Source organism: Dendrobates tinctorius, unplaced genomic scaffold (assembly GCF_039654945.1).
Source record: "Dendrobates tinctorius isolate UK_male_01 unplaced genomic scaffold, ASM3965494v1 ptg000424l, whole genome shotgun sequence".
NCBI classification, from domain to species: domain Eukaryota; kingdom Metazoa; phylum Chordata; class Amphibia; order Anura; family Dendrobatidae; genus Dendrobates; species Dendrobates tinctorius.
In genome coordinates, this window is record NW_027362088.1 from 739,471 (window position 1) to 752,658 (window position 13,188).

Here is a 13,188-nt window from a genome sequence, read left to right on the forward strand (position 1 = left end):
CAGATATTCTGTCTCACATGCACACAATGGAGCATATATAATCTGCAGAGGGTCACTTACTGGTTCGGGCCTGGCCCTCCTGCTCGCACACGATATACAGGAAACGAGGGCTCTCCGGGCAAAACGGCAGCAAAACCGATTGTAGAGCTGCCGGGATTAGCGTTACCCAAAACAGCGCTGGCCACCGACTACTAGTGCCCAAAAATAAATCTAGACCCAAGACCTGCGAGAATTAAAAATAGATTAACAAATAAATGGAGAGGAGATACAGGTGTGGAGACATGGGGGGTCAGCGGTCGCAGGGATAAGAGCAGCTGTGACCTCAGATCTTCCAGGGCTGACTACCCCACCTGTGGCACACACAGAGAGGAGGTAATGACAAGTGTAGGAAGATGACAGCCCATTCAGGTACAAGGCCAGGTGACCGGAGGGTCACACACTGGCTTCATCTTCCAGGGCCGACTACCCCACCTGTGGCGCACACACACAGAGAAGGTAATGACAAGCGTAGGAAGATGACAGTCCATTCAGGTACAAGGCCAGGTGACCGGTGGGTCACACACTGGCTTCATCTTCCAGGGCCGACTACCCCACCTGTGGCACGCACACAGAGAGAAGGTAATGACAAGTGTAGGAAGATGACAGCCCATTCAGGTACAAGGCCAGGTGACCGGAGGGTCACACACTGGCTTCATCTTCCAGGGCCGATTACCCCACCTGTGGCACGTACACAGAGAAGAGGTAACGACAAGTGTAGGAAGAAGACAGTCCATTCAGGTACAAGGCCCGGTGACTGGTGGGTCACATCATGGCTTCATCTTCCAGGGCCGATTACCCCACCTGTGCCACGTACACAGAGAAGAGGTAACGACAAGTGTAGGAAGAAGACAGTCCATTCAGGTACAAGGCCCGGTGACTGGTGGGTCACATCATGGCTTCATCTTCCAGGGCCGACTACCCCATCTGTGGCGCACACACACAGAGAAGAGGTAACGACAAGTGTAGGAAGATGACAGCCCATTGAGGTACAAGGCCAGGTGACCGGAGGGTCACACACTGGCTTCATCTTCCAGGGCTGACTACCCCATCTGTGGCACGCACACAGAGAGAAGGTAATGACAAGTGTAGGAAGATGACAGCCCATTCAGGTACAAGGCCAGGTGACCGGAGGGTCACACACTGGCTTCATCTTCCAGGGCCGATTACCCCACCTGTGGCACGTACACAGAGAAGAGGTAACGACAAGTGTAGGAAGAAGACAGTCCATTCAGGTACAAGGCCCGGTGACTGGTGGGTCACATCATGGCTTCATCTTCCAGGGCCGATTACCCCACCTGTGCCACGTACACAGAGAAGAGGTAACGACAAGTGTAGGAAGAAGACAGTCCATTCAGGTACAAGGCCCGGTGACTGGTGGGTCACATCATGGCTTCATCTTCCAGGGCCGACTACCCCATCTGTGGCGCACACACACAGAGAAGAGGTAACGACAAGTGTAGGAAGATGACAGCCCATTGAGGTACAAGGCCAGGTGACCGGAGGGTCACACACTGGCTTCATCTTCCAGGGCCGATTACCCCACCTGTGGCACGTACACAGAGAAGAGGTAACGACAAGTGTAGGAAGAAGACAGTCCATTCAGGTACAAGGCCCGGTGACTGGTGGGTCACATCATGGCTTCATCTTCCAGGGCCGACTACCCCATCTGTGGCACGCACACACAGAGAAGAGGTAACGACAAGCGTAGGAAGATGACAGTCCATTCAGGTACAAGGCCAGGTGACCGGAGGGTCACTCCCTGTGTTCATCTTCCAGGGCCGATGACCCCACCTGTGGCACACACACAGAGAGGAGGTAATGACAAGTGTAGGAAGGTGACAGCCCATTCAGGTACAAGGCCCGGTGACTGGTGGGTCACATCATGGCTTCATCTTCCAGGGCTGACTACCCCACCTGTGGCACGCACACAGACAGGAGGGAATGACAAGCTTAGGAAGATGACAGTCCAAGACCAAAAGAAACACTGAAGACCCCTAAAATGTAACTTTTATTAATGCGATTAAAAGTATACAAAGCACTGAAAAATGTGCTTAGGGTAAACAAGGGCCACCTAATACAAAAAGACACAATGTCAATGATCAAAGGTGTAATAACCGCCAATGTACAAAAAAAAAAATTATATATATATATATATGGGGCTACTCTCTCCCTGAAAGTCCTGAGAGACGCCCTACCTACAAGCGGAGGTTGTCACCCTAGTTGTTGGCGTGATGGCGCCCCCTGCTCAGTGTCGGTGGCCCTAAAAACCCTATAACACCCTACACATACCAATATAGGGAAACACAGAAAAAACACACACATAGAAAAAAGGTGTAAGTGCCCCTATCGGGGAGACAAAACATGGTCTCATGGGGAAGAAGAGCTGTAGACTAAATCATCTCACCGTACTAAAGAGCTGTAAGTGGCGATTGTAGGGGAGAGCCGGGTCCGCACTGATACAGGGGAATCCGATTTCTTGTCCTTCATGATATGGCTAAAAGACGGTCATTGACCAGAGATGTAAATGGTCAGACTCTGTCGTGTACGGAGGTACAAAGGCGACACTGTCCTCTCCGCTCCTTCCGGCGTGTTGTGCTGTATAGAACTATTTGTACAATATGTTGCATATATTTCTATTACTGCTGTGTTTTGACTAAGTAGGGAAAGCATAGTACCTCAATGTGGCCACAAGATGGGGGCATTGTAGTTATAGTTTTTGGTATGGCACTGTATATAGAATGGCAGCCAAAAAATCGTCCCACGGGGATTAAGGATTCCCCTGATCCTGCAGCCAGATCTAGGTCGTCAGCAATATTGGCCGAGTGGGAGGAGGAGATGATAAATGGCAAATGAGCTTTAATGGGGATAAATGTAAGGTCATGCACTTGGGTAGAATGAACAAGATGTATAATTATGTGCTTAATTGTAAAACACTGAGCAAAACAGTCACTGAAAAAGACCTGGGTGTATGGGTGGACGACAAACTCACAATTAGTGGCCAGTGTCAGGCAGCTGCTGCAAAGGCAAATAAAATAATGGGATGCATTAAAAGAGGCATAGATGCTCATGAGGAGAACATAATTTTACCTCTATATAAGTCACTAGTGCGACCACACTTAGAATACTGTGTACAGTTCTGGTCTCCGGTGTATAAGAAAGACATAGCTGAACTGGAGCGGGTGCAGAGAAGAGCGACCAAGGTTATTAGGGAACTGGGGGGTCTGCAATACCAAGACAGGTGATTACACCTGGGGTTATTCTTAGGGGTGATCTTATTACAATGTATAAATATATGCGGGGACAGTACAGAGACCTTCCTAATGATCTTTTTACTCTTAGGCTGGAGTCACACACAACCAATAAAAAATCGGTCCCATTTTAACGCTCCGAAATCGCACAAAGGTCTCTTAACCAGTGATGCGTTTTTGATGCGATTTTGACATCCGTCTGGCGAGATTTTCTCGCAGGATAGCAAAATCGACCAATAATGGAGCCCAATGACAGGTTTCCCCACACAAACGAATTAATAGATATAGACACATTAAATAAATATATATATTTTATACATGTTATAGGGACACATTTATATCTATATTTCTAGTTCATACAGTTCTTCATTGCAGAATAGCTGCTGACACATTTGCCGGCTTTTGTATAACATTCTCCTGCCCGACATGAAATGACACATGGATTACATATAGTTAACCATTTCATTTCATGTTTTTTATTTTATGTCTCTCACTTTTAATTATATGAGGGCTTGTGGGGGTTCATTTAAGGGGTTAAGTCGTTGTATTAAATTACGGGGACTCTCTGCAGCCTCAGTGACGTCAGCGGGAGTGATGTGAGGACCGCGCACCACGAGTCTCTTGCATCAACACCCGGCGCTGCTGCCGGCACTCAGGACCGGATCTGTGGCTGTATGGATCTCTATGGATCTCTGTGGATCTCTATGCAGCCGCAGCTCCGGTCCCGAGTGTCGGCAGCAGCGCCGGGTGTTGATGCAAGAGACTCGTGGTGCGCGGTCCTCACATCACACACGGTAGTGTGATCCCGACCTAAGCCATCAACCCGATGTTGTGTATAAAGAGGAGGGTGTAACAGTGTGAAGGAGCTGTAAAGGCTGCGGACCCGGCAGTGTCTGTATCACCCATCCGGGCCCTTCTCTACTTCCGATACGGAGAGCGCTCACACTCTGAATGGCTCTGGGAATCGCCGATCTTCAGGGCGCGGCTACTTCTGCTCCAGCACTTGCCCGTTGGATAATGTGGGCAGACACAGCGAGCCCCACGCGTCGGAGTCGGTGCACGTGATGTCACACACGGCGGGGACACCCCACCTGCGCGAACATGGGGGAGATGACAGCAAGATCTCCTGTCAGGTGATCGATAACATTCTGCCTGCAGTGAGACGGGGGGTTGGGGCTGTAGGACCCTTCAGGGTGAGACACGCGGGGTTTCTGGTTGGATCCCGGAGCCCTAAAGGTCTGGACAGTGAAGCGTCTCTCAGGCTGGGCGTGCCGTGTGTCACCGGGCTCCGGATGAGCCATTATTACCCCATTAGTGCCCCCATTACTGTGAACCTCACACTCCTGAGATTCCTGGGCCACTCTGGTGGCGCTTATTAGGACTCGGCCGCGGAGTGCGCTCCCAGTAATATGGAGTAAGTGAAGGCGTACAGGCGATTGTGGAGGTATTTATACCGGTCTATGTCGTGTTACTGCCTGCATTGCCCCGCGGAGAGCAGATGTCATGGGTAATGGGACTTCCGGCCCTCTGGAGTGGCGGGGCGCAGTTTGTGCTCCACTGCTCTCACAGGCTCTGTGCACACGGTGCAGATTCCCCCGCGGATCCGCAGCAGAACTGCAAGTGATGTACAACACCAATCTTTTCTATGTAGAACAAAAAACGCTGTGCACACACTGCAGATTTTTTGGTGCAGATTTGCTGCAGATTTATAACTGCAGTATGTCACTTCTTTTCTGCAGATCCACCGCAGCAGTTTTAGGCTGTGTGCACACGGTGCGGATTCTGCTGTGGAATTTTCCGCTCAGATTTTGCTAAATCCGCAGGTAAAATGACCTGCGTTTTACCTGCGGATTTAGTGCAGATTTTCTGCAGTTTTTGTGCGGATTTCCCCTGCAGTTTTCCTCCTGCAGATTTCTAGAATGGAGCAGGTGAAAAACTGCAGCAGATCCACACAAAAGAAGTGACATGCTGCAGATTTAAATCTGCAGCAAATCTGTGCGAAAAATCCGCAGGTAAATTTCAGGTCAAAAGAGCTGCGGTTTCACGCCTCACAATGGAGCAGATGGCAAACCGCAGGCAAAACCGCGCGGAAAATTCCACACCGTGTACAGCGTTTTTTAGTTTACCATTGAAAACAATGGTACTGTACAACGCAGCTAAATCTGCTTCCGATCCACAGCAGAATCCGCACCGTGTGCACGCGGCCTCACACCTGCTCCATTATAGAAATCCGCACTAAATCCACAGGTAAAACGCAGGTCATTTTACCTGCCGATTTGGCAAAATCTGTGTGGAAAATTCCACAGCAGAATCCGCACCGTGTGCACAGAGCCTAATACTTCCGCTGCGCGAGCAGTTGGGACGCAGTGTGGTGTGCGTTCCACACACACGCCGTATACCACCGTCAGCGTTCCTAGCACTCGCCGCATTGACTTTGGCCACGGGGGTTATTGAAGCCCTCAGTTGGATCCCCTGATGAACCCTGAAGAAACGCGTCGGGACAGGACTTACTCATGGCTGATAAGTACCACGCTTTTATTGGTCTACTTTGGTATGGCATTGCATTGTATGATGGGTATCAGAGGGAATTACTGATGGCTGGTAGGTCCGTGTTCTGTACGGGGTCACTGTCCGGGGGGGATTCAGTGAATGTCCACTACTTATACGCATGTTCTTCCCTGGCTCCTAGCTGTTTTATCCGATTAGATGTTTATCTAAATTTCTGGGAGGAGGGATATTGTGGGGGGTGTCCACGACGGAGTCTGACCCTTTACATATCTGGTCAATGGGGTCCGTCTTTTAGCCATATCATGAAGGACAAGAAATCGGATTCCCCTGTATCAGTGCGGACCCGGCTCTCCCCTACAATCGCTACTTACAGCTCTTTAGTACGGTGAGATGATTTAGTCTACAGCTTTTCTTCCCCATGAGACCATGTTTCGTCTCCCTGATAGGGGCACTTACACCTTTTTTCTATGTGTGTGTTTTTTCTGATTCCCTATTTTGGTATGTGTAGGGTGTTATAGGGTTTTTAGGGCCACCGACGTTGAGCGGGGGCGCCATCACGCCAACAACTAGGGTGCCAACCTCCACTGGTAGGTAGGGCGTCTCTCAGGGCTTTCAGGGAGAAAGTAGCCATATATATATATATTGTGGTGCAGTGACCACTATGTCCACTAGGGGGCACTGTGTGGGTGTCCCAGGACGGGCCTACAGTCATATCCATTGTGGTAATGGGTATAGGGTGCTGAAGGATCCTTATGTATCTCAAGGTGGGTGGCCTTGAGATGAAGGCTTGCTTATGTGCTGATCAGCAGAGCTGATCTGTCGTTCCAATGTGTCAGGGAGAAGCCTTCAGATGATTGATGAGACGGGTGGAATCAATCATCTACAAATCCACCCAGGGGTGTGTTTAAGAGTGTCATAATAAAGTATATGTGTATGAATGCTTGAAGGACCTGTGATGAGGTCATAGCCATGTGACCCACTGGGCGTGGCTACGGACCATATAAGGTAACCAGAGTAGGTCACAAGAGAGAGCGCATGGATCTGATTGGGCCATGTGGAAGGTCCCGGCAGGCCTAGGTGGAGGAAGGTGTGCTACCTTCCTGAAGACCACGTGCTGAGGCTGCTGACCTGGGGAGGCCTATGTATATTGGCTGTATGTGAGGAGGGATAACATTGAAGGATATTATCCACACCTGTCACTACTTCTTGATTATGAGGTTAAGAAATGTTTTTTCTACTTAAGAACGTTTGAGTATTCCAGAAGCGGTTTGAGACCGTGAAGAAGGCGGCAGTTGTTACCGCCGAAACGCGTCGTCTGTTCAGCATCATGTCTGCATCTTGTTACTGAACTCTGGAGTTTTTAAATTATCTGCAATAAAAAGTCTTGGATTTTATTCTACCACCTGAAGTCTCCGCTTGCTGGACTTTACTGCCTTGATTTCTACATTGTTGGACTTGTTCCCAGTCTTGGTCCGTGCAACACAGAGGAAACAGGTATTTACCATCCAGAGCTCGGAGGTTAGCTGCTCTATGTGTTGTTTTGCTATATATATATAATTTTTTTTTTTTGTACATTGGCGGTTATTACACCTTTGATCATTGACATTGTGTCTTTTTGTATTTGGTGGCCCTTGTTTACGCTAAGCACATTTTTTATTGTTTTGTATACTTTTGTATTCTTTTGGTCTTCTATATAACCGAGATCCCATTAATTCTTTAAACGTTTTTTGAAGATAACAGTCCATTCAGGTATAAGGCCAGTTGACAGGAGAGTCACAACCTGGCTTCATCTTCCAGAGCCGACTACCCTAGCTGTGGAACGCACAGAGAGAAGGTAACGACAAGCTTAGGAAGATGACAATCAATTCAGATACAAGGCCAGTTGACCGGAGGGTCAGAACCTGGCTTCTCCAAACGTATCCATGGATTCGCAATGCTCAATGGAGCAGATCTGTATTCTTCCAGCAGGGGCCGTGGTCCACTAAGCTGGCATACTGTAGAATAGTACATCTGTGTCGCTCGTGATAGAGCCGTAATGTCTTGGCTATTGTCATATCTCTGGTCTCTTGGCTAAATCTCTGGCTGTTTCACTCTCACGGAGGCATATAACCTCTTTTTTATGGTTAACAAGTGTCCTTCAATCTGTATTTACAGGTAAAGGAGAAGAATGGAGAAATTATTTCCATAGTTTTTCCTCCATTTTAAAAGTCAACAAAGTCAACAAACTAGCTGGCCTGGACAATGTGTAATTAGCATATCAGCGAACATCACTAGTCATCTAGGATAAGAGCACAGTATGTTACAACAAATTGTCAACTTACAAGTTATTACAGACTTACACAAGAAAAAGTCTTTTTGTTGACCAGCCACAAAGAAACACATAAAATCAAAATTCAACATATAGATAACAGTCTATTTTCCCTGGCTTGGTAAAAATAGATGTCGCTTAATTAACCTGACTGGTAATACAGGAGATACTACAGAGAATTAGGAGTTAAAGCGGAGGAAAAGAAGACGACCAAACAAATCACATGTATCTTACAGATTACCTGAGCAACCAAGATACCTATAACCAAGGACAGCTGGTGAAGGGTGCCCAGCGCTCCCCGAAGGTGTGTTGGAGAAATCTCACCCACATACATTGGTACCAAACCAGAAGCCAAACCTAAAAAAGTAAGAAGTGTTTACAGATGGTCAGGATAAGGTTGAGCGCGTCTCTATTACACCTGTGATATTACATGGGGGGAGTGTCTGTATTTCATGTGTGATATTACACAGGGAAAATGTCTGGAAGATATGTGTGATATTAAATGGAGTGAGTATTTGTATTACACATGTGATGTAATACAGACGCTCCACGGTGCAACATGTGTGATATTGCACAGAGGGGTGTCCATATTACTCTTGTTATATGACACAGGGGAGGGTCTGCATTACATGTGTGATATTACATGGGGTAGTGTCTATAATACACGTGTGATTTACTAAGGGGGGTCTATATTACACGTATGATATTAAATGAGGAGTGTCTGTATTACACATGTGATATTACATGTGGTAGTGTCTGTATTATATGTGTGATATTACAAGGGGGTAGTCTGTAGTACACGTTATATTAAACAGGGGAATGTGTTGTGAGTTCATTTTCCCCTTCACTACTGAGGCCCAAGGAACTCCCTCTTCTGGTGAAGAAAGGTAGTGAGCCTGATTGTCAAACACCTGGGGCTGATGATGATGACTGGCTGAGTGGAGTTAATGACTGGATATAAGGCTGCCGACGCCCTTCTGGCCTGCGGGTGATTTCTCTGTGGACTTCTAGGAAACCAGTCTGATTCCTGCTCATCTAAAGCTAAGATTTCTGCTTTGCCTTTTTGCATTAGTGTTTTGTTTTCCTTGCTTTTCTGGATTCTGCCATTCCCTGCTGGGGTGAGCTGAATCTCCTTTTGCCTGTTGCTCTGTCTCCAGAATATTCCTGAGTACTGACATAGCTTTTTTGAAGCCTAGCGTCTTCAGGGCCTTTTTTACTGTCAGTTTGTTGGCTCTTATTTTCATAGGGTTTTTCACGGATTGCAGACAGCAGCCTTCCTGTCCTTTCCTATCTAAGCTAGCGTGGGCCCCATCTTTGCTCAGTCTATCTTTCTGTCTGTGTTAGTGTTTTCATCTTGCTTCACCGTCATTATATGTTGGGGGCTGCCTTTTGCTTTGGGGTCTGCTCTGGGGCAGTTTAGATTTCCCTTTCTGTTTTTAGGCTATGTAGTCCTCTGGCTGTGATCGAGGGGCCTAGGCCATCGTAGGAGCCCCCACGGCTACTGCTAGTTGTGTTGATAGGTTCAGGGGTCTGCAATCCGATAGCTGCCAACTTCTCTGGTTTTCTGGACTTAGCTAGCATTTCTATTTTTGCCTCCTACGGTGACTCAATCATAACAGAATCACCCGCCATACCGCAGATCCTAGGGTACTCAATAGCAGGAAAGAATTGTATAAAAAAAAAAAAGTGTGTATATTTTTTCCTCTATATCTCTGAGGCCGTAGGGGGATTTTTTTTTTTTCTCTCAATGGAGATAAAGCAATTGTCTGATCGTGTGGAGCAGCTCGCTGCGGAAGTGCGGGGAATTTCCGCCTACCTTGCTCATTCACATGCTGCTGAACCAAAGATTCCTACACCTGATGTATTTTTTGGGGATCGGTCTAAATTTTTGAATTTCAAAAATAATTATAAATTATTTTTTGCCTTGAAGCCTAACTCGTCAGGGAGCTCCACGCAGCAGGTTAAAAAGCAGGTTAAAAGAGTTTTGTCCAGAGAGCAGCGTCAGGAGTTCAGAAGGCATAATAAGCTGTGTTTTTTCTGTGGAGATGCCTCGCATATTATTTCTGTCTGTCCTAAACGAGAGAAACGCTTTGCACACACGTTTTCTGTTGGTGGTGTTCAACCTAAGTTTCTTCTGGCAATTACTCTGATCTGCTCCCTGTCCACATTTTCCGCCAAGGCTTTTGTGGATTCGGGAGCAGCCCTAAACCTAATGGACTTGGATTTTGCTAAACGTTGTGGATTTCCGATGACACCTCTGCAGACGCCTATCCCTTTGAGGGGGATTGATGCTACTCCTTTGGCTAAAAATAAACCTCAGTTTTGGACCCAGGTGGTAATGCGGGTCGCCCCAGACCATCAAGAAAATTGCAGGTTTTTGGTGTTACATAATCTGCATGATACTATTGTTCTGGGGTTTCCCTGGTTACAAATTCATAATCCAGTTTTGGATTGGAAATCTGTGTCTGTGGTGAGTTGGGGTTGTCAGTGTGCCTTTAGTGAGGCTCCGGTGTTTTCCACCTCTCCTCAGTCACATGATGTTCCTGATTATTTGGCGGACTTTTATGATGTATTTAGTGAGAATGAGTCTGCGTCTCTGCCTCCTCATAGGAGTTATGACTGTGCTATTGAACTGAGCCCGGGGTGTAAATTTCCCAAGGGTCGGCTCTTCAATTTATCTGTACCCGAGCACGAGGCTATGCGGTCCTATATTAAGGAGGCGTTGGAGAAGGGTCATATTAGACCATCCTCGTCACCCTTAGGTGCTGGGTTTTTTTTGTAGCCAAAAAGGATGGTTCATTAAGGCCGTGTATTGATTATCGTGCTCTCAACAAAATTACTGTTAAATATCAGTATCCGTTACCCCTGATTTCGGATCTATTCTCTAGAGTTAAGAGTGCCTGCTGGTTTACTAAGCTTGACCTCAGGGGGGCGTATAATCTTATTCGCATTAAGCATGGGGATGAATGGAAGACGGCGTTTAATACTCCGGAGGGACATTTTGAGTACCTGGTGATGCCTTTTGGGCACACTAATGCCCCTTCTGTCTTCCAGTGCTTCAGGAACGATATTTTCCAAGATTTTGTCGATAAATTTTTGATTATCTATCTGGATGATATTTTGATCTTCTCCAAGGATTGGGACTCTCATGTGGAACATATTCGGACTGTGTTCCGGATCTTGAGGGAGAATTCCCTGTATGTCAAAGGATCGAAATGCCTTTTTGGAGTACAGAGGATTTCTTTTTTGGGATTTATTTTGTCCCCGTCAACAATTGAAATGGACCCGGCCAAGGTACAGGCCATTTACGATTGGGTTCAGCCCACTTCTTTGAAGGCCCTCCAGAAGTTTTTGGGTTTTGCTAATTTTTATCGGAAATTTATAGCAAAATTTTCTAGTATTGCCAAGCCATTGACTGATTTGACTAAGAAGGGTGCTGATGTGTTAAATTGGTCTCCGGAGGCTGTTTCTTCCTTTCAGGAGCTGAAGCAAAGATTCACCTCCGCCCCGGTTTTGCGGCAACCTGATGTCTCACTTCCGTTCCAGGTAGAGGTGGATGCTTCTGAGATTGGTGCAGGAGCTGTTTTGTCCCAAAAGGATCCTGTGACATCTAAAATGAATCCCTGTGCTTTCTTTTCCCAAAAGTTCTCTCCATCTGAACTTAACTATGATGTGGGGAATCGGGAACTGTTGGCCATGAAATGGGCATTTGAGGAGTGGAGACATTGGTTGGAGGGAGCTAAGCATCAAGTCGTGGTCCTCACTGACCACAAGAATTTGATTTATCTAGAGTCGGCTAAGCGCTTAAACCCTAGACAGGCTAGGTGGGCCTTGATTTTTACACGTTTTGATTTTGTGGTTTCTTTTCTTCCTGGAACTAAGAATGTCAAGGCTGACGCCCTCTCTAGGAGCTTCTTTGCTGATTCTCCTGTGGTGACCAAGCCTGCTACCATCTTAGGCGAAGGGGTAGTTCTTTCTGCCATCTCGCCCGATTTGAGACGTGCTCTGGAAGAGTTCCAGGAGGACAAACCTGAGCGTTGTCCCAGTGGAAAGTTGTATGTTCCTGACCAGTGGAAGAAGAGAGTGATGTCTGAAGTTCATTGCTCTGCTTTGGCTGGTCATCCAGGTATTTTTGGTACTAGAGATCTGGTGAGTCGGTCTTTTTGGTGGCCCTCCTTGTCTCGTGATGTCAGGAATTTTGTGCAGTCCTGTGGGACGTGCTCCCGGTCTAAATCGTGTTCTCGCTCTAGTGGGTTGTTGATGCCTTTGCCTGTCCCCAAGAGGCCATGGACCCATATTTCAATGGATTTCATCTCTGATATGCCTGTCTCTCAGAGGATGACTGTTATTTGGGTGATTTGTGATAGGTTCTCTAAGATGGTTCATCTTGTACCACTCCCTAAGTTGCCGTCTTCCTCTGAATTGGTGCCCCTGTTTTTACAACAGGTGGTTCGCTTGCACGGGATTCCTGAGAACATTGTATCTGAGAGAGGAGTCCAGTTTGTGTCTAGATTTTGGAGAACTTTCTGTTCCAAGCTGGGAATTCAGTTGTCCTTCTCCTCTGCTTTTCACCCTCAGACCAGTGGGCAGACAGAGAGAACAAACCAGACCTTGGAGTCATATTTGAGATGTTTTATTTCTGCTGATCAGGATGATTGGGTTTCATTTTTGCCCTTGGCCGAATTTGCTTTAAATAATAGAGCTAGTTCTGCCACTTTGATGTCTCCTTTTTTTTTGTAACTTTGGGTTTCATCCTCGATTTTCTTCAGGGCAGGTGGAGCCCTCTGCCTGCCCAGGGATTGGCACTGTGGTGGAGAGAATGCACCAGATCTGGGACCAAGTGGTGGATAAGTTATCTCTCTCCCAGGAAAAGGCCCAGCGGTTTTCCAACCGACATAGGACCATTGGTCCCCAATTTAAGGTTGGTGATATGGTGTGGTTATCATCAAAAAATATTGCTATGAAGGTGGCTTCTCCTAAGTTTAAGCCTAGATTTATTGGACCTTACAAGATTTTGGAGATTATTAATCCGGTCTCTTTTCGTTTGGCTCTTCCTGTCACATTTAAAATCCATAATGTGTTCCA

The 13,188-nt window shown here is 46.9% G+C and overlaps 1 protein-coding gene across 3 annotated transcripts in view; it reads right to left on the reverse strand.

The window, feature by feature from the left end:
• Positions 1 to 13,188, reverse strand: part of SLC2A4 (solute carrier family 2 member 4) — a 199,817-nt gene that overhangs the window by 11,892 nt on the left and 174,737 nt on the right. For all 3 annotated transcript variants that reach the window (XM_073564069.1, XM_073564067.1, XM_073564070.1), the window contains 2 exons: positions 8,345 to 8,460; positions 61 to 223 (listed from right to left, as the gene is read on the reverse strand). In XM_073564069.1, the coding sequence (XP_073420170.1) occupies positions 61 to 223; positions 8,345 to 8,460 (279 nt within the window). The remainder of the gene's footprint in view (positions 1 to 60; positions 224 to 8,344; positions 8,461 to 13,188) is intronic.